Source organism: Hyperolius riggenbachi, chromosome 3, assembly GCF_040937935.1.
Source record: "Hyperolius riggenbachi isolate aHypRig1 chromosome 3, aHypRig1.pri, whole genome shotgun sequence".
Classification (NCBI taxonomy): domain Eukaryota; kingdom Metazoa; phylum Chordata; class Amphibia; order Anura; family Hyperoliidae; genus Hyperolius; species Hyperolius riggenbachi.
In genome coordinates, this window is record NC_090648.1 from 414,114,067 (window position 1) to 414,136,462 (window position 22,396).

Below are 22,396 nucleotides of genomic sequence, written 5' to 3' on the forward strand. Positions count from 1 at the left end.
ATTAATACTGTGGCCTCTTAACTTGCCGCTAGAGTTCCAGTCTTATTGTCAAGTGACTTCATCGAGCCTGGAGCTGTAGCGGCTGCCAGAGAGAGGAGTGGGCCAGAGCTGTAATGAAGACAGTTCACTATGATCTACAGTGCACTCCAAACACACATTCTGTATAGGGGGGCCCAGTGAATATTATATTACCTGCAGTTACAGGGTACGGTAATTGTTACCTTGTTAATTCCTGGTGATATGTGGTAATTGTTAAGAAAAAAGTTGGCTTATTCGCAGTAATATAGGTTGATTGTTCTGAGAATTGTTATATATAGAAAGGACCATAAATAGTTCATGCAAAGTCTTTTTGGTGCAAAAATACTTTATTGACACAAATTCATTAAAAAATTCCAGAAATACTCTTGATGAAAGGCTCCTTATGAATATACAATATCTTCCAAAACAGGACTATAACCACTTAGTGCAATGAAAAACAGGCAACGACACGCTCGTTTTGGGCACAAAGCCCTTCGTCAGGCCCAATGAACAAAGCACTATCTGTTGATCCTGAGGGAAATGCAAAAACAGGAGCATCAGAAGATAAGAGGGAAATCTGTAGCAACCAGATGTATAAAACACGATCCTGAAGGCTGGAAAAGAACAACTCAGCTGCTAAACCAGGAGTGCACTAAGTGGTTATAGTCCTGTTTTGGAAGATATTGTATATTCATAAGGAGCCTTTCATCGAGAGTATTTCTGGAATGTTTTAATGAATTTGTGTCAATAAAGTACCGGTATTTTTGATAATTTTTGCACCAAAAAGACTTTGCATGAACTATTTATGGTCCTTTCTATATATAACTGCTCTTAATGGGTCAAGTGGATGACCTTAAAAAAGGATAATTTTTTTTCCTTTATCTATCTAAAAGGAACAATTCCCAATTATACTGATTGTTCTAAGAATGGCAGCATGTATCTGGGTCCACATTTGTTTATCACATAAATTAACAATATGAACAATAAAGAGCCTTTGTGCAGCAAATAAGGTAATAAATGGACAAGAGTCGCAGAGAATAGATTTAATCATTGTACACATGCCAGATGAAACTCCGCCTAGGTGGCCTATAATGACCACCTCTGCCGAGAATCTCATGTGACTACAACAAACCCCGATGCCCCCAGTGCTTCAGCCATCAATCAGCCTGATGGATCAATTCTGCCATTCACAAGCCGAGAGCATTGTCCTCCACTAACCACACCTGCCTCGTGACGTAACTTCTGCACTGCTCTGTTGGCCCTCCACCCCTACCTCCACACTCCCACATTGCAACAGAACATGCTGCCAGCCTCCAAGCTAGCGACGCATCTGTACAGCCTCAGCCCTGCAATGTCACTTGAAGAATCGGGTCCCAATTACTGCAAGGCAACAGTCCTTGCATGTGTGTCCAAGGCTTTAGCGTCAAATTGTCAAAGTAGCTACCTTGTTTCCCTGAGATTAAGATGTCCCCCGAAAGTAAGCCCTAGCAGGAGTTTTGAGCATGCTTGAAATATAACCCTGAAAGTAAGCCGTAGTGACAGTAAGGGGAAAGATTATGGCAACTTGTGTTATTACTGGAGCCCATGGTCTTGTGGCAGGACCATGGCTCCTTCATTGGGCCAATCGCTGCACTCACTTCTCAGTAAGTAGTTCCCATAGACTGAAGCTCTGGGACACAGCAGCATGGAGCTGAGGATAAGATAATGCAGGGGGACAGAGGAGGACACGGGGTACGCCAGGAGGACATGAGGGATAGTGGAAGACACAACGGAGGGTCTAAGGCAACACGGGACACAGAAGAACAGGGGATAGAGAAAGACACAGGTACAGAGGGGGACATCAGGGGGACACCAAAGGTACAAAGGGGACACGGGCACACAAGAGGTGCATCTAGCAGAGGAAGAGGCAGCACAGTGGGGAAGGCAGGATGACACACAGCACAGGAACTTGTGTGTTCATAGAAATATAAGACATCCCCTGAAAATAAGCCCTAGCTTATTTTGGTGCAAAATCCATAAAAGACACTGTCTTATTTTCGGAGAAGCATGGGATCAAGTGTCTCACACCCAGGAAATCTCCAGGTTTGGATTGATTAACAGGAGATTTTTATAAAAACCTGGTTAATTTGCATATATTCAGCAGTGTTGCTCTGGGAGACATCTCAAGCTCACTCCAACCTGAATTATCGCAAATTCTTTCTGTTTTAGGAAAGCAAACTTTTGTTTTTCTTAACATCTTAGTAAGGGGGCTTTTAGGACCATTGTAGTCCCTTACACACTCCAATGAGTTCTGGGTCACCATGAGCTTGCTGGTTAGTCTGTGCCTCTCGGATTCACAAGCCCTACTCCATAGAGCCAAATTAATCCATGCTATGCACTGATGAGGATCAAACAATCCAAAACAGTCTGTATGCATGTTGGATTATTATGGCTCTGTACAAATTAACAAGCTGACACATCATTGCATTCCAGCGGTTCTGGAGGTGTGTTTAGCTTCTAAGGGTACAATGGTTAATTTGCATATATTCAGCAGTGTTGCTCTGGGAGACATCTCAAGCTCACTCCAACCTGAATTATCGCAAATTCTTTCTGTTTTAGGAAAGCAAACTTTTGTTTTTTTTATAAAAACCTATGAGCTGAAGACCCGGGTGTGTATTTGGTTGTTTTTGGCTCTGCCCACTGTTTCTAACCTTGACACACAGTCACTCAATGATCAAGTTAGTGAGTTTTGGAGTCCTTGGCATTAATAATTTAATTTTTTCCATTGAAATTAAATAAATCTGATTGGCTGTTTCTGGCTCTGCCCACTTTTGTGAATTTGAACCTTAATCATCCAATCATCCAATGACCGACTGTAGCAGGTTTGAGGCCTCTGCCATTAACAGTGTAAGAATGGCAGCAATTTAAATATTCCCCTTGAAAATTTTGATGGCTGTTGTAGGCTCCACCCACTTTCCTGAATATTAACCCCAGTTACCCAGTGATAAAGTGTGCCAAGTTTGAAACTCTGTGATTAACAGTCTATTATAGTCTATTATATATAGTATATATAGAGGAGGTTATCTAGTATATTACCCTTGAAAATCAATAGGTGAACTTTGATTGGCTGTTGAAGGCTACACCCACTTTACAGGATAATAATCCCAGTCACCCAGTGGCCAACTGTGCCAAGTTTGAGTACTTTGCCATTAACAGTGTAAGAATGGCTGCAGTTTACATTTTCCCACTAAAAGGTTTTTTGACTCCACCCACTTTATGTAACAGTCACTCAATGACCAAGTTTGTGAACTTTTGAGTTCCTGGCATCAAAAATGTGTGATTGGAAGCAGTTTATCCAGCAAAGAAATCTGATTGGCTGTTTGTGGCTCAGCCCCTTTAGTTAATTTGAGCCCCAATGACCGACTGTACCAGGTTTGAAGCCTCTGCCATTAACAATGTAAGAATGGCAGCAGTTTAAATATTCCCCTTGAAAATTTTGATGGCTGTTGTAGGCTCAACCCACTTTCCTGAATATTAACCCCAGTTACCCAGTGATAAAGTGTGCCAAGTTTGAAACTCTGTGATTAACAGTCTAAAAATGGATGCAGTTTACATTTTCCCATTTATGGATGGCTGAAATTTGAATGGCTGTTTTTATGCTCCTCCCACTTTTCCTGAATTTGTAACTTCAGTCACCAGGTGACCAACTGTGCCAAGTTTGGGGACTCTGGCTTTATTATTGTGAGAATGGCAGCCTTTAACATTTTTTTTTCCATTAACATGAATTGGTGAAATCTGATTGGCTGTTTGTGGTTCCGCCCAGGTGTGCAGGGGGGACGCAAGACCCCCAGAACATATCTTCCCAGGGAGTAAGGGATCTGAATACCAAGTTTTGTTGAAATCGGTCAAGGCGTTTTCGAGTGATATCAGAACGCGCGCGTGCACACACAAACGCGCGCGCGCACACACACACAATTTTATATATACATTGCAAATTCTTGCACCCTCATTTACACAAAATATACTTGGAGGCTTTAGATTCTGGTCAATGTCCTCATTCAATTAGTGAAGCCCTTTAAGTGACTTTAAAGCCTGTAAAGGACCCCACAAAATGTTCCTCATAGAGACCAATATCCCACTGAAATATTGATGCAAAAATACTTGCTAAAATTATAAGTATTATCTTAACTCTGTTATCAAATCTATGCTGCACCCTAAGTAGTCAGGATTTATTCCCTCTACGGCAGGGGTGTCAAACTCAAATACAAAATGGGCTGAAATTGTACACTGGGACCTAGTCGTGGGCCAATCTCAATGTCTACCTTCCTCCTTTATAAAGTTACCAGGTTTCTAATGGCTCTCCTCCAACCCCTATACAGTTTCCTGGTGTCTAGAGGGCCCCACCCTCCCCTATACAGTTCCTTCATGTTTAGTGCATTTTTCCCTACCTCTTTCATAGTGCTTTCATGTTGATCTAGGGCTTCACCTCCACTATAGCTTTCCTGGTGGTCTACAATGGGCCAAATATAATGCAAAGTTGGGAAACTACTTGAGGGCAAAATTGAATGGCTCTGAGGGCCAGATTTGGCCCGCGGGCCGGAGTTTGACACGTATGCTCTACGCTACGGGAACTGATATTTATATCAAGTGCCTGTTAACTAATATTACTAACCTAGACATTGCTAGAGAGGATGGTCCAGCTGGGTCAATAGTATTTTTAGATGGCGTATAAACCTTTCACTAAATGGAGCGTGGGTATTTGTTGGAGATCTAGAGACAGTTTGGCCTGGGCCCTAACTTTTTGATACAATGTCTGTACTCCTCACCCTGTGCAAAGATCAGGACCAGCTCACCGATACCCCCACCACCACTTCCCATTTTGACTTACCCAAGACTGATTTCTGACAATATCACAACATCCTTCATATGGAACAAAAAGACTATCAATATCCCTTAGTTCACTGCACCTTACAGCTGGAGAGGAAGGCCTGGCACTCCTTAACTTCCAATTATACTATTGGGAATTGGTGCTGGTAACAGTCAGGTGGTGGCTCCTGTGAGATCTGTATAATCCAGTTACAGTGGTGGAAACAGTCAGACTTGTGTCATTCTATACCCTTGTCAATATAATATATTGAAGGCTACAGTTACAGATAGGAATTTTTTTGTTTGCATAGACAAATGCAAACTGAGAAAAGTGCAGAAATGTACATGCCTTAAAGTTAAAACGGATGCTTTTCTGCACAGACAAATGTGCTCCCAGCCTCAGTCTACCACAATTGGTCCCCTTCCCAATCTTTTTTAAAGTCTTATATTCTTCCTTTTGACTTTATTTAGTTGTTTCTTTCAGCTGCAAGTTTTCCTTGTTTGACTACCATTTTCCAGCTTTTGTTACAATATATGTATATTGTAGTTACAATCCTTGCATACTTTAGGGCCCTAAATGTGTAAGCTTGCATTTCCCTTTAGTATCCCTGACTTGTAATTTGCTCACCCATTCTACAAGACTTAATAAATGCTTGAGCTGTTTAAACTTGGCTTTTCTGAAATTCATATTTCTATTTCTCATTCTCATTTTTTTCTCATTCTAGGCTTAGATAAGGGCTTTATCTGGAGGCCCGGGAACACAATTTTCGGTAACTATGTGACTTTTGTTACCCCAGTTTATCCCTTTCTTTTTCCTCCTATTTACCGGTAGTGACAAGTTGGGGTCCAGCATTTGTTCTTGTGGGGCTATGTCGCTGCTTTGTATGTATGTTATTCTCTTTTTTAATTGGGCACCCGGATGTCCTTAGGACCCAGCAGATGTCATAGGCACTCATCAATTAGCAATTGTGATTGCAGCAGTGGTGCTGCATGGCTGATGATGTGTGTAGTGAGGTTATTTGGTGTGTTTAATGGAGCTTTTGCTCCTTGTCTTTGGCAGTCTCCCGAGTCACACAGAAAGTCAGTCTTTGGACTGGACCACTATTTGGGGTTGTGAAAAAAAAAAAAAAAAAAAACATTTATATTGCGCTTTTCTCCTGGTGGACTCAAAGCGCCAGAGCTGCAGCCACTAGGGTGCGCTCTATAGGCAGTATCAGTGTTAGGGAGACTTGCCTAAGGTCTCCTGCTGAATAGGTGCTGGCTTCCTGAACAGGCAGAGCTGAGATTCAAACCCAGGTCTCCTGTGTCAGAGGCAGAGCCCTTAACCATTACACTATCCAGCCACCACAATTTAGGGTGACTTTGGTTTGTTATATAGAATTGTAATGAGAGGTGTATCCATCACACTGAATTTCTCCATCAGGTTTATTTGCTTTTGCAGATATAATTGATTGTTGCGTTTTCCAATCATGGGTTTTCGTTGATGCTACTGTATGGGATATTTAAGGAGGCAGAGCACGTGGGGATTTTCTTTAATGAAACCTGTGGCTTAACAAGGGGCAAATCTACAACATTTCTACGCTAAGTGCTCACTCACAAATTCCCAGAGGTAGTCCAGCATGTAATAATTGGTGTCTGCTGGGGCCCTGGAGTGATACAGAGTGATGACGTCCTGCTTACTCCATCCCTACGCTCTCCGGTTCCGCACTTTCTGCTTTCCACCACTCTCCTACTCCCTCCGTACAACATCCTTTGTCACGCGTACTGGCTTATAACATTTGTTATGCTTTTACTGAGGATTACAGAATTTTTTATTGAATACACACACTGTTTGAAATTATTATGGAAATTATATTTTTCTCATTTACCTAACTAATTGATGTAAATTGCAGTCAGCATAATTCTCATGTTATCAACTATTAAGAGTACAATTCAAATTTTATTTATCCTAATGCTAACAGTATTTTTTTTAATCCTAATGATCATAATATTTTTTTTTAAAAATAAAAAACTTACAATGCACTGTTCCAAATTATTACGCTCAGTAAATTTCAAAACTCTTTGGGCTTGATTCACTAGCCGGCGCATCTGGGGCCAATCAAAAGCCAATCAAAATTCACCTATTGATTTTCAAGGGGAATATTTCATTGCTGCCGTTTTTGCAATGGTAATGGCACAAGCCTCAAACCTGGTCCAGTTGGTTATTGGGCGATTGGGCTTCAAATTCAGGGAATGGGGTGGAGCCACAAACAGCCAATCAGATTTGTTTCATTTCAATGCAAATTATTGATGCCAAAGACCGTAAAGCTCATAAACTTGGTCATTGAGTAATTGTGCGTTAGGGTTAGAAAAAGTGGGCGCAGCCAACACCAGCCAAATACATACCTGGGCAATGTCTGGTCATCAGTGGTCGGAGACAAATACAAATTTCACTGGGAAGATGTAAACTGCAGCCATTGTTACATGGTAGGGTTCTCAAACATTGCACAGTTGGTCACTGGGTGACTGGGATTAATATTCAGAAAAGTGGGTGGAGCCTACAAAAGTCAATCAAAATTCACCTATTGAATTTCAAGTGGAATATTTAATTGCTGCTATTTTTGTACTGTTAATGGCACAAGCCTCAAACCTGTTGGTCATTGGGTGACTGGGGTTCAAATTCAGAAAAGGGGGTGGAGCCACAGCCAATCAGATTTGTTTTATTTCAATGCAAATTATTGATGCCAAAGACTGCAAAGCTCACAAACTAGGTAATTGAGTAATTGAGTAATGGTGTTAGGGTTAGAAAAAGTGGGCGGAGCCAACACCAGCCAAATACATACCCGGGCAATCAGCTTCTCAGTAAATAAGACTGGAGTCCTCTGGTAATAAATGGTATCATCCTGATTCAAAACTTCTTAGAAAATAAAAAGTGGCTTATTTACACCTGAACCTAAACTTTAATACCCAGGGAGGATGCCATCTGGATCAGGTATCTTGATCTTATTTAAAAGTGTCTGTATACCTTCCTGCTTTAGGCAGTTCATGCTGAATAAGATAAAATGGGAACAACCCAGAACCGTATTATGAGATAAGGGTATCTTACTGTGCTTGTTATTGCTGCTATAATTACTATGAAGGCCTTGTGCTGGTGAAGCTGTTACCTTAAACATAAAACTGAAGAGTACTTAAAGAGTAACTGTCAGGCTGCAGAAGCTAATTTAAACCTCTATTCTCCTGTGTTAAACAGTTTAGAAGGAAGCTCAAAAGCCATTAGTGAAGATAAACATTTCAGTTACCTTTGATGTGTTCTTATCTTAACCTCTGTTATAGACCCATAAAGACGCAAGCCGCAGCTAAACTGCAAAGCATTCTGGGGCCCTCCCCTCGGCTGCTAATGAGACGGTACAGCAGCTTGTGTAATCAGTCCAGAGCTAGCACTGATAAATCTCGGGGCAGAGTTTCACTGCAGGAGTCAGCTATTGTTCCTAGCCACATGGCTCATTAATATTCACTGCACACCGTGTTGTTCAAGAACGAGTGTATCTGTGATCAGAAGCAGGCAGGACATGAGGACACATTTGGCTTCACAAACATGGAACCTGCCATGAGCTGTCAGGAGCATCTATCTCTGCATATACTATATACAAATTCTGTGAAATCCAAACGTGGACAGTGAAATGCATATGTAATGTAAGTACAGCCAATCTTTAGCTACTGATATATGTGTTTATTTTCTCTGAGACCCTATACCTAACAGCTCCTCTTTAAGAAGCAAGATTCTTAGGGCATGCTGAACCTATTCATTTTTGATTTTGCATCATTACATTCTGTGTTCGGGTGAACTGTCCACTGGCTGGGTGAGTTGTATTTCCAAAATTGGTGCTTTAATGGCTATAGGACACACATATATTTTACCCAAGTATGAGTAGCAAAGGGAGGCTTAATATTTTTGTACATTGACCTTCTACTTTGTGTAACCTACCCTGAACTAGCAACCTCAGGTTTGCTGCTCAGTCTTCTAGGTGCAGCTGGGTGGTGAGAGCCCCAGACATTGGGTTCATTAGAAGTTAGTTTAGGTGGCTGTAACATCCATGGAAGCAGCGGCTGCGGGCACGCAGGGTGTCTCCGCAGCCGCCTCACTTCCTTGCTCTGGGACTTCGCCCGTTCCTCTGGCGTCTATTATGCCGAGGACGGGGTTGTCCATTGCTCATAGGGTTGCTGTATCACACGGGTGCACGCGGAGACAGGACCTTTATGCGGGGAGGAGGCGCGTCAGCTGGTCGGCTGACGTCAGAGGAGACTCACGGCGCTCAGGATTGGCTGATTGGGGGTGGGCGCGGCCGTGGGGTCTCCTCTGCTTCAAAAGTCTTCACTTGCAACCTGTCTGCTGTTGCGAATACTTATGTGCTAGTGCTCAGACCTTAGATAGTATCCGGTGTGCTTTGATCTGGGAGGAAACCAGGGATTTCACACAAGACTAGGATTATTGTATTATTGAATATTTGATATTCTGTGTATGATTCTGCCTATCCTCTGACCCTGCTCTTGCTTATCGATTCTGTACTTCTGCCCATCTGACTCTGTTGCTGAACTCTGCCTGATATCTCACTACTCTCTTGCTTGTCGATTTTGTACTGTACCTGCCCGCCTGTTACTGATCCTAGCCTGTCTGACCATTCAACTCACCAGTGAGCCCTGTCACTGGTGAGGTGCTCTTTAATAGTACCCACCAGCTCCTCTGGTGAGGTTTAGCAAAACTATTCAGTTACTGTGTACCAATAGTGCCCACCAGCTCCTCTGGTGAGGTCTAGCAAAACTATTCAGTTACTGTTGCACCAAGCACTATACACTTTGCTAGCTATACTTGCATTATTGGTGATTCTGCAGATCACCACATAATCAGGTATAGCGTCTGTATTATCGGTGATTCTGCAGATCACACATAATCAGACGTCTGTGTTGCTACACCAATCGTTACAGTGGCCTTGTTTTTTCAATGCTGACTCCAGTAATTCAAATACTGATAAAATGCGAACCACTCTAAATGGATGTGTGGAACAGTGAAACTCCTGTTTATGATCGTAGCATTTGTCAGATATGGGCATTCTGTGGCTTATTTAGAACACTAGAGCTCAGAGTATCATAAACCAGTGTAGCAAGAACACAGAATAGTGTTACTTTCATTCTACATGGTAAAACTGTCTTGTCTAAATGTCCTATCACAGATAAATTATAATTATAATCTGTCTCTTTATTTGCAGGTAGTTTCATGAAGATATTGACCCTTTAGAGGCTGAGGGCTGATTGTTCCATGGGACTGAAGATGTTGCCAAAGTTGTCCCGTAATATAATGCCCACAGATATCAACTCAATTGTTACTTCAGTTTGTAACATCAATGTGAAATTTGCATGAAACTCCACTTTACGTTGAAGAAAAAACATATACTATTGCAGATGTTTTTTTATTAGAGATGACAAGTGTGGATTCCAACTTTAGAGCAGTCCCTTGGTCCACAGGAAGTGAAATGTACTTGGGCTGAAGCAGTACTTTGCATGTGATAATCAGATTTAGAAAATGATTAATTACCTGACATTTGATTAACTAATCCATTTTGAGGTCGTTGTCATTAGCCTTGTGATCTTGATTAGAACCAAGGAAAGTTCTGGTTCAGACCAGGTGAAATAAGCCTCATTTTAGAGCAGAAAAAACCTCACTAGCAGTGGCGTAGCTAAGGAGCTGTGGGCCCCGATGCAAGTTTTACAATGGGGCCCCCCAAGCACTCTATACATAACAACTGATACGGCGCACCAAAACCTGCAAATGGCAACTACAGTGTCAGAGGTGCAAGAAGGGGATAGGGAACAGTTTGTTAATGATAACCACTATTTAAAGTGTCTATAGAAGTGATTATTATGAGCACAGGACCAATAGAGACCTAATATTGTAGTTGAGGGTGGGCCCCTTTGGGGTCGCAACCTCTGCAACCCCTATTGCTACGCCCCTGCTCACTAGTTGGAATCCAGGTAGCATCTCTATCTATTATTATGCTTTTATATGGCACTGATACATTTTCCACAGCACTTTACTGAGAACATCAGACAAGTTATACACTATACAGTATTGTCAAAAGTATTAGGATGCCTGCCTTTACACACACCTGCACTTTAATGACATTCCATTTTTAACCCATAGGCTTCAACATGGAGTTGGCCCACCCTTTGTAGATATAACAGATTCAGCTCTTCTGGGAAGGCTATCCACAAGGTTTTGAAGTCTGTTTGCAGGAATAGTTTACCACTCTTGCAGAATATAATTTGTAAAGTCAGGCCCTGATTTTGGACGAGAAGGCCTAGCTTGCAGTCTCTGATCTAATTCATCCTAAAAGTGTTATGTTGGGTTGAAATGAGGGCTTTGTGCAGGACAGTAAAATTCCTTTGCACCAAATTCAATCATTCATGTCTATATGGACCTTGCCTTGTGCACTGATGTACAATCCTGTTGGAGAAGGAATGGGCCATAACCAAATTGTTCTCACAAAGTTGGAAGCATGACATTGTCAAAAATGTCCTGGTATCCTCGAGCATTCCGTTCCTTTTACTGGAAATCAACCCCTGAAAAACAAGCCCACGGTAGAATTCACCCTCCACCAATCTTTTCACTTGGCAGAATGCAGTCAGGCTAGTACTGTCCTCCTGCGATCTACCAACCCAGAGCCGTCCATTAAATTTATAGAGGGCCAGATTTAGCAGTAGGGTCTGAGAGAAAAATCTTAGAAGGTTTCTTTCTAGAAATCATGCAGAACCATCTCAGACATTTTAGAAGGTGCAGTTTCCTTCTTAAACTGTTCTAAAACAGGAGGAGATAGGAAGGATTCTCAGAATTGGTGCAGCCAGTGAGAGAATCCTCTGACTGAGGTAAGATGTATTGTGGCAGCTTTAACACAGAAAAAGAGGACTCACAATAGTATTTTAATAGGAAAACAGCAGCAGTCAAAGCCATTAGGGTAGGGTGGACTGAATGTTGTCAATCAGTGCAGATACTCCTGCTTTCGTCTGGGCTTTACAAGGAGAGACGTGACTGACAGCTGTTAGGTAGAACTTTAATTCAGTTATGTGGAGAATAAAACACATATAGCACAAGCTGATAGTTTATCCCTCAGTGTGGAAGCTTTGCATGAGTTTTAGATCTACTATCAACCACTTCTTATTTGTATGATAGATTAGCACTGGTTTTACGCTGTTCAAACCGTACAACATTTCTAGAAAATCATGCAAAACTACTGAAAAAGGTTTCTTATTTTGTAAGTAAAGAATTTTCTCTCAGAACACATGCAGTTTACAACTGAGATAAAATAGGTAGGTAATGAGATGAAAAAGTGGTCATAATTGCTTTGATAAATCTGGCCCAGAGAAACAAGATTCAACACTCCAGAGAACACGTCTCCACTGATCTAGAGTCCAGTGGCAGCGTGCTTTACACCTCTGTATCCAACACTTTGCATTGCACTTGGTGATGTAAGGCTCAGATACAGTGGCCTGGCCATTGAAACACACTCCATGACATTCTCTATGCACTGTACTTGAGCTTATCTGAAGGCCATACAAAGTTAAAAGTCCATAGCTATTCTACAGAAAGTTGGCCACTTCTGTGCTATGTGCACCACAGTATGTACTGACTCAGCTCTATGATTTTACTTGGTCTACCACTTCATGGGTGAATTTCTGTTGTTCTCAATTGCTTCCACTTGGTTGTAGCACCACTAAGTTCACAGTGGAATATTTAGTGGGGAGGAAATGTCAGAAATGGACTTACTGCACCAGTGACATCCTATCACGATACCACGCCAGAACTCACTGACCTCCTAAAACATTATTTTTAAAAATGTTTGCAGAAGTAGTATGCATGCGTAGTTTTTGATTATACACATCTATGGCCATGGAAATGATTGGAACACCTGAATTCAATGATGAATGATTTGGAGGGCGCATCCTAATACTTTTCGCAATATAATGTATTTCTGTCTTTACAATCTAATGTTTATGTCCCTAGCAAATTCTAGGGCCTTTTATTTTAACAGAAAGCCAACTAGCCTATTAGTATGTTTCTGGGATGTGGGAGGAAGCCCATAGCAATATGGGGAGAACTAGTCTTAAGGTGCCTATACTTCGCTTGATTCTGATCGACCATCTGATTCAATAATTTTATCGTACCAGTGGAAAACTGATGCCACAAGATGGCCACCCGATTGATTTTTCGATTGATTTAGGGACAAAATTGGTCAAAAGGATTGTTCAGGAATACTGATAAAATCTAAGTCGTAAAAGCTCCATCAGGTAATGGTAATGGTGATAGATATTGCGACGACCAGCATACCAATGGACACCCAGCTGGAGTGCCCCCAGGGGTGTTTCTGTGTCCCCCAAGTATATCTGTGTCCCTCCTCCCCTGTGACCATGCTCTGGGTTTTACAAGTCTCACCTCTGCGCTGGCATGACCCCTGGGATCCTCCATAGCCCGCCATCACCGCGAGCCCTTGTACTACGTGGCGCTGGCATGTGTGAAGTGGCGTCTACCAGCGCTCTCGGTGAAGGACACTATAGGAGGCTAGGAGTAATGCCCGTGGAGAGGTGAGCTTTTAACACTAGGCACAGGATGACACATACTTTTGGGGGTCAGTGGAAGTAGGCCAGTTTCTGATAGAATTCATGCTGAAATCTTTTGGAAATCGGTGTGCAGTGTATAAGCGGGCAACAGATCAGTGAGGGATCTACCTCATGGTCGATTTGCCCATACATGACAAAGTACGGGTACCTATATGTATTTCAAGTAAAGATTGTGTTATCAATAAGATCATTCAGATTGTATTTGAAATCAGCTTTTGAGACAAATTCGATCAACACTGTTAGACATGTGCCTATGCCGTTTTAGACAATCCAATTGTAAATCTACAGAGAAATGAGTGAAATCTTCCTCTATTACTCACACTATCTGAACAGAATTTGCAGGCAATAGACAACACCTTTGCATTCTATGTTCACAACAGAACGTATAGAATATATAGGGCCGGATTTGTACTCTTTACCGCCCAAGGCCACTGTCACCAGCCTCCCCCCTTCAGTAAAGGTAGAGAGATGACCCATCCCCCTTCCCTCCAGTATAGGTAGCCAGATAACCCCACCCCCCCTTCCCTCTAGTATAGGTAGCCAGATGACCCCTCCCCCCTTTCCCTCCAGTATAGGTAGCCAGATGACTCTTTTAATCCCTCCTTTTCCCACTCCCCCCTTTCAGCATAGGTAGCCAGCTCGCCTTCACAGCGCAGCACCTATAAGCTCATCTCCAGTGCAGAAGCTTCCTCTTCCTTTCCATCTGCAATGCTGCCCAAGTCCATAGCCGCTGGCCATAATGCAAACGTTCACAGAGAGCAAGGTGGCTGCTGCACAGGCGGCCAGCAGCAGAGGGCGCTCGCTCCCAGCATTGCAGCATTTGCAAGCTTGCAAATGCTACACCAGTTTAGCCTGCTGCTTTGGTGCCCTTGCTCCTGTGGTGCCCTATGTCATGGCCTACCTGGCCTTGTCCTAAATCCGGCCCTGAGAATATAGTTGTATTATATCATCCTGATTACATTATATAAGGCTTTAAGCATTAAGGCTAAATATTATAATATATCAAAATAATTTATTTAATATGCCAAGCAAGTTGTAAACTTTTTTTAATTGATTCTAGAGCTGAAAGTCCTCGAGCTAAGAACAGATACACATGCTTCTTCTGCAATGAACATATTACACCTAAAATATAAGACTTTTTTGTAATGTACAGTAATACAGCTTAAAAAGATATATGCTAAAAAAAATAAAAACAAAAAAATACAAAAAAAGATATATGCTAAAGTGCTCATTAATGTTACAATTTTTAGAGAACAATCATCATTTTGCTGAGATCATTTATATTGAAAGAAAAGATCATATTTAATCAATCCATACCACTAAAGAATCCAACTTGTGACGATATCTCTACCAGTTATTATCATATCTATTTAAAAATATACCAAGCAGAAGAATAATTTCTTTAAGGAAATGATCGATAATGCAATAGTTCAGGATCGATTGGGCCCACTAGCTTCTTATGCAATTGGATCTGAATAAGCTGATTACTAAAAATTGTACTATTAATGGCTACCTTTAGGGTCTTGCAGCCCTGATGCAGAAGTAATAATACCGGTAGTCTAATTGGGTTATCACATTGATGGTGGTGCAGTGTGGCAGGCACCGAGGCAATAACTTTCTGCATGCAGTGCCTTAACAATACCACAAGTGTATTTACATGGGAGAAGATGCAAACTTCAATTATACTGTATGCCTTAATGCATGACTGCACGGCCTGTCAAGGTGCAGTGCGACCTTTCAGCAACGTTGGGGTGCGATTGAAGAGGAATCACACTGCAATGGATTCAGCACAGTGTGTAAGAAGCCTTCGATTGCTTTAAAGGACTTTCGAGGTGAAAATAAAATGATGAGAAAAACAATTGTATCTATCCTCCTCCTCCTAAAAACACCCTTTTTTTTAGATATCCCACAGTTTTATTTTATATATAAATTTAGTTTTTAAGTTTTTACTGTTTCATTGCTCAATGACACCTTCATTGAAGTATGCTAGAGCTCAAATATATCAATTATTGGCCCTTTTTATCTGTTTGATGCTCTCAGAAGCCATTTACTGACAGGAAAGTATTTTATGGCTGTAATTACTTATCATTGAGGGTAATGCTATAGTTTGACCCAGACAGAAATTGTCACTTTAATTGTTTAACTCTTTCAGGCAGAGATAGAAAAAAAGAAACACATCCTAGTTATTTGTGTGCTTGGCACTGTACATACACATGTTTATCTCATGTCACATTAGTTGTCCTTTAAAGCTCAGCTGGCTAATGGCTATTGTCTGTAAAACGGGACATTTTATTCATTTATATTTTTATTTTTTTCATTACAATTTAAACATATTATTACAGTATATTATATTTAATAAATCATTAAATCTTAATTACAATATAAACCTAGTCTGAGTTAGTATATTTTTGCCAACTGTGACTCTGACTCCAGCTACCCAAAATTTGCTGCATACTCCATGGCACTGTACACATACCATAGTATAGTAACTATGTGGAGTTGGGGATGCCTGTGGAGAATGGGAGGAGGTTGCGTGTGAACTCCACATATTGGACTGGGGAGGGTGGTGGTCTCTAATGGCGGGGGATTGCTTGGTTACTATGCATATTGACTGCCGGGGTTGGGGTGTTCTAATTTAAGACACCTTCTGTGAGTGGGGAGATTGTGTACTAGTTAGGAGATAGAGAAACGGTGTTTTTAATAAAAGTAACTGCATATTTGTACAGTGCTGTCCATAAATGACACATGTCATTTCCTGTCAAAAAATTACTTGCTGGTTGAATAAAAGTAACTAAGTCAAAATTTGCCAGGGGTATGAATAATTATGGGCAGCACTGTGTGTGGGATTTGTGCGATTTATGTTGGGGTAATTAACTCTCCTATTACACAGTGAGAGACGTGATATCTAAACTTGCTAGGTTGGGAATGTAGTATCTGCACTTACTGCATGCTATTTGAACTTGTCCTGAAGGGGTATATGATACCTGCACTTGCTATATGAGGACATGATATCTGTGTTTAAAGCAAATCCGAGGGTGAAAGCCCGTGTCGGAAATCTAGGAGGAGTCTGCAAGCGGAAACGGGACCAGAGGATGGCCTTTGAAGTCTCTTGCAGTGTTCCCCAACCCTGTCCTCAAGGTCCACCAACAATGCATAGTTTGTGGAAATCCACAGAGGTAGTTAATTAGCTCTGCTGAAACACTAATTACCCCACCTGTGCATGTTTGTGGTTTTCTTCAAAATGTACTGTTGGTGGGCCTTGAGGACAGGGTTAGGGAACTCTGCTCTATAGGATCCAGAGGCTTCCCTCTTCTTATGTAAGTACAGTACGTGACTTTTACCCGACCTTCGGCTCAGGTTCACGTTAACCCCCTTGGCACCCTTTCAGCAAAATCATGCTGCCAGGGAGATCTGCAGCAGTTTTTCAATCACTTACCTCCCTGGCTTCAGCGCTGCAGTTATGCCTCCATCCTCTGGGTGGCGCTGCAACTTTAAAGTGAAATTTAGAGTTTAGGAAGCAGAGCCCTAGGGGAGAAGTAGAATGGCAGCCGACGTCGGGATACCCCAGGAGGTATGTAGAAACGCCCGCTGCGTGCTATACTCTGCACACAGCCTCCGGCGGCTACCCCGAGCAGAGGTTGGGATTATCACTCTTAGCTGCGGTTTTCCGTCCCGACCTTAGCTCGGTATTACTGCCAAGGAGGTTAATTAGTGAAAATATAATGGAAGGACACTTTAGTAACAGAAGCTCTTTTTAATTATAGCTCTTTTAAAAATTTAATTATAGGCAGTTACACCGCTGATGTCATCAGGACTGTACTGCGCAAGCGCAGAACTACTGTGCCTGCGCAGTACAATCCTAATGACGTCAGCGGTGTAGCGGTGGAGTGCAGAAGAAGCCGGCCTGGCGAGGCTTCTGCAGCGGAGAAGACCGAGAGCCCCCGGAGCTGCAGCAAGGGCACAAGACGACTGTCAGAGGCAGGAGAAAGCCCCAGGTAGGTGGATTTTTTTCCCCTGGACGCATCCTGTAACAAGTACAGATATCATGGCCCCAACTTAGAAAGTGCAGCTATCCATCCCCATATAGCAAGTGCAGACATCCTGTCTTTTATCTGTATGTATTAACTGAGGGATATGCACTTGCTGTGTTGAGCTCATATTTGCACTTGTTAGAGGAAATGATGGCTGGCTACAATATATATAGAAAAATGGTTTATAACTTTATATGAGAAATGTTGTATTTTGATAAATGTAATTGGCATACTGCACCCAAAGACAGTCTTTACTGACTAACTGTAGTACGGGCAGAATGGTGGTTAGTGGGCAGCACCTTGGCATAGTAGCAGTAGTGGAAAGCACACTTAAAGAGACCCTGAGCATTGCAAAATAAAGGAAATCTGGGCTTACCTGGGGCTTCTTCCAGCTTCCCATAGCCCGTGTGGTTCCCCCTGGCAATCCTCTTGGTCTCTTCCATGGTCCTGCTGGTGACTCTGGTAATCCGCACGTGCGCACACCCAGCGCACCATCACACCAGTCGTAAGAGTCCTGCGATGTTCAGTCTTTAGAACACCAGGCATGCACAGGATGCTTACAGCGACTGGCATGATGGTGCGCCTGGTGCTCACACAGGCGACTTCACCCAAAGTCAAGTGGATTTTTTGGCACTGCTCAGGGTCCCTTTAACTTGCAGCAATAGGTCCCCTGTTTGAATCGTAGCCAGGGCACTATCTGCAAGGAGTTTGTATGTTCTCCCATGTTTCTGCGTGGGTTTCCTCCAGGCACTCCAGTTTCCTTCCACATCCCAAAAACATACAGATAAATTACAGGGAGTGCAGAATTATTAGGCAAATGAGTATTTTGACCATATCATCCTCTTTATTCATGTTGTCTTACTCCAAGCTGTATAGGCTTGAAAGCCTACTACCAATTAAGCATATTAGGTGATGTGCATCTCTGTAATGAGAAGGGGTGTGGTCTAATGACATCAACACCCTATATCAGGTGTGCATAATTATTAGGCAACTTCCTTTCCTTTGGCAAAATGGTCAAAAGAAGAACTTGACAGGCTCAGAAAAGTCAAAAATAGTGAGATATCTTGCAAAGGGATGCAGCAGTCTTAAAATTGCAAAGCTTCTGAAGCGTGATCATCGAACAATCAAGCGTTTAATTCAAAATAGTCAACAGGGTCGCAAGAAGCGTGTGGAAAAGCCAAGGCGCAAAATAACTGCCCATGAACTGAGAAAAGTCAAGCGTGCAGCTGCCAAGATGCCACTTGCCACCAGTTTGGCCATATTTCAGAGCTGCAACATCACTGGAGTGCCCAAAAGCACAAGGTATGCAATACTCAGAGACATGGTCAAGGTAAGAAAGGCTGAAAGACAACCACCACTAAACAAGACACACAAGCTGAAACGTCAAGACTGGGCCAAGAAATATCTCAAGACTGATTTTTCTAAGGTTTTATGGACTGATGAAATGAGAGTGAGTCTTGATGGGCCAGATAAATGGGCCCGTGGCTGGATTAGTAAAGGGCAGAGAGCTCCAGTCCGACTCAGACGCCAGCAAGGTGGAGGTGGAGTACTGGTTTGGGCTGGTATCATCAAAGATGAGCTTGTGGGGCCTTTTCGGGTTGAGGATGGAGTCAAGCTCAACTCCCAGTCCTACTGCCAGTTTCTGGAAGACAACTTTTTCAAGCAGTTGTACAGGAAGAAGTCTGCATCCTTCAAGAAAAACATGATTTTCGTGAAGGACAATGCTCTATCACACGCGTCCAAGTACTCCACAGCGTGGCTGGCAAGAAAGGGTATAAAAGAAGAAAAACTAATGACATGGCCTCCTTGTTCACCAGATCTGAACCCCATTGAGAACCTGTGGTCCATCATAAAATGTGAGATTTACAAGGAGGGAAAACAGTACACCTCTCTGAACAGTGTCTGGGAGGCTGTGGTTGCTGCTGCACGCAATGTTGATGGTAAACAGATCAAAACACTGACAGAATCCATGGATGGCAGGCTTTGCAAAGAAAGGTGGCTATATTGGTCACTGATTTGTTTTTGTTTGTTTTTGAATGTCAGAAATGTATATTTGTGAATGTTGAGATGTTATATTGGTTTCACTGGTAAAAATAAATAATTGAAATGAGTATATATTTGTTTTTTGTTAAGTTGCCTAACAATTATGCACAGTAATAGTCACCTGCACACACAGATATTTAAAAGTGTCATCATTACTACTGTTTTTTTTTTTCATATCAACAAGGCAGTTTGGCTAAAAAGCAGCAGTGAGAGTCTGATGCAGTATTAAAAATAAAGCCATTTAACTAAAAATAAAAATATGAGTCTCCGGTAAGTTCCCCTGATCAGGGATCATGCATGGTGGTGATCATGGAGACCAGTGCCTAGCATACAGTAATAATTAATTGACCGAGCACTAATCATCAGATATATGATAATTGAGTGCTTTGGCATGACAAGTCTCAAAACCATGGATAATGATTACATTTTGATGCGATTCAAAAGTATACTAGCCCCTGATTTACCATTAGAGGATTCCACTCAGAATGTGTGACTCATCTCATCTATAGCGGCATCTGCATCGATTCTTAGTTACATAGTTATTTTGGTTGAAAAAAGACATATGTCCATCGAGTTCAACCAGAGAACAAAGTACAACACCAGCCTGCTCCCTCACATATCCCTGTTGATCCAGAGGAAGGCGAAAAAACCCTTACAGGGCATGGTCCAATTAGCCCCAAATGGGAAAAAATTCCTTCCCGACTCCAGATGGCAATCAGATAAAATCCCTGGATCAACATCATTGGGCATTAGCTAGTAATTGTAGCCATGGACGTCTTTCAACCCAAGGAAAGCATCTAAGCCCCCTTTAAATGCAGGTATAGAATTTGCCACAGCTACTTCCTGTGGCAATGCATTGCACATCTTAATCACTCTTACTGTAAAAAACCCTTTCCTAAATAAATGGCTAAAACGTTTTTCCTCCATGCGCAGATTATGTCCTCTAGTCCTTTGAGAAGGCTAGGGACAAAAAGCTCATCCGCCAAGCTTTTATATTTCCCTCTGATGTATTTATGCATGTTAATTAGATCTCCTCTAAGGCGTCTTTCCTCTAAACTAAATAAACCCAGTTTATCTAACCTTCCTTGGTAAGTGAGACCTTCCATCCTACGTATCAATTTTGTTGCTCGTCTCTGTACCTGCTTTAAAACTGCAATATCTTTCCTGTAATGTGGTGCCCAGAACTGAATTCCCTATTCCAAATGTGGCCTTACTAGAGAGTTAAACAGGGGCAATATTATGCTAGCATCTCAAGTTTTTATTTCCTTTTTAATGCATCCCAAAATTTTGCTAGCTTTAGCTGCAGTTGCTTGGCATTGAGTACGATTATTTACAGTGGCTTGCAAAAGTATTTGGCCCCCTTGAAGTTTTCCACATTTTGTCATATTACTGCCACAAACATGAATCAATTTTATTGGAATTTCACATGAAAGACCAATACAAAGTGGTGTACACGTGAGAAGTGGAATTAAAATCATACATGATTCCAAACATTTTTTACAAATAAATAACTGCAAAGTGGAGTGTGCTTAATTATTCAGCCCCCTTTGGTCTGAGTGCAGTCAGTTGCCCATAGACATTGCCTGATGAGTGCTAATGACTAAATAGAGTTCACCTGTGTGTAATCTAATGTCTGTACAAATACAACTGCTCTGTGACGGCCTCAGAGGTTGTCTAAGAGAATATTGGGAGCAACAACACCATGAAGTCCAAAGAACACACCAGACAGGTCAGGGATAAAGTTATTGAGAAATTTAAAGCAGGCTTAGGCTACAAAAAATTTTCCAAAGCCTTGAACATCCCACAGAGCACTATTCAAGCGATCATTCAAAAATGGAAGGAGTATGGCACAACTGCAAACCTACCAAGACAAGGCCGTCCACCTAAACTCACAGGCCGAACAAGGAGAGCGCTGGTCAGAAATGCAGTCAAGAGGCCCATGGTGACTCTGGACGAGCTGCAGAGATCTACAGCTCAGGTGGGGGAATCTGTCCATAGGACAACTATTAGTCATGCACTGCACAAAGTTGGCCTTTATGGAAGAGTGGCAAGAAGAAAGTCATTGTTAACAGAAAAGCATAAGAAGTCCTGTTTGCAGTTTGCCACAAGCCATGTGGGGGAAACAGCAAACGCGGAAGAAGGCCAGACCAAAATTGAACTTTTTGGCCAAAATGCAAAACGCTATGTGTGGTGGAAAACTAACACTGCACATCATTCTGAACACACCATCCCCACTGTCAAATATGGTGGTGGCAGCATTATGCTCTGGGGGTGCTTCTCTTCAGCAGGGACAGGGAAGCTGGTCAGAGTTGATGGGAAGATGGATGGAGCCAAATACAGGGTAATCTTGGAAGAAAACCTCTTGGAGTCTGTAAAAGACTTGAGGCTGGGGTGGAGGTTCACCTTCCAGCAGGACAACGACCCTAAACATTAAGGCAGGGCAACAATGGAATGGTTTAAAACAAAACATATCCATGTGTTAGGATGGCCCTGCCAAAGTCCAGATCTAAATCCAATCGAGAATCTGTGGCAAGATCTGAAAACTGCTGTTCACAAACGCTGTCCATCTAATCTGACTGAGCTGGAGATGTTTTGTAAAGAAGAATGGGCAAGGATTTCAGTCTCTAGATGTGCAAAGCTGGTAGAGACGTGCCCTAAAAGACTGGCAGCTGTAATTTCAGCAAAAGGTGGTTCTACAAAGTATTGACTAAGGGGGCTGAATAATTATGCATACCCCACTTTGCAGTTATTTATTTGTAAAAAAATGTTTGGAATCATGTATGATTTTCATTCCACTTCTCACGTGTAAGACA

At 42.0% G+C, this 22,396-nt stretch overlaps 1 protein-coding gene across 6 annotated transcripts in view; it reads left to right on the forward strand.

Moving 5' to 3' along the window:
• LOC137564105 (E3 ubiquitin-protein ligase RNF14-like) overlaps window positions 1–15,895 on the forward strand; it is a 189,976-nt gene extending 174,081 nt beyond the window's left edge. For 4 of the 6 annotated variants that reach the window (XM_068277487.1, XM_068277484.1, XM_068277481.1 and 1 more), the window contains 2 exons: window positions 5,589–5,633; window positions 10,107–15,895. In XM_068277487.1, the coding sequence (XP_068133588.1) occupies window positions 5,589–5,598 (10 nt within the window). In that variant the 3' untranslated portion in view covers window positions 5,599–5,633; window positions 10,107–15,895. The remainder of the gene's footprint in view (window positions 1–5,588; window positions 5,634–10,106) is intronic. The other 2 variants (XM_068277485.1, XM_068277486.1) reach the window with 1 other exon arrangement.
• The last annotated feature ends 6,501 nt before the right edge of the window (window positions 15,896–22,396 follow it).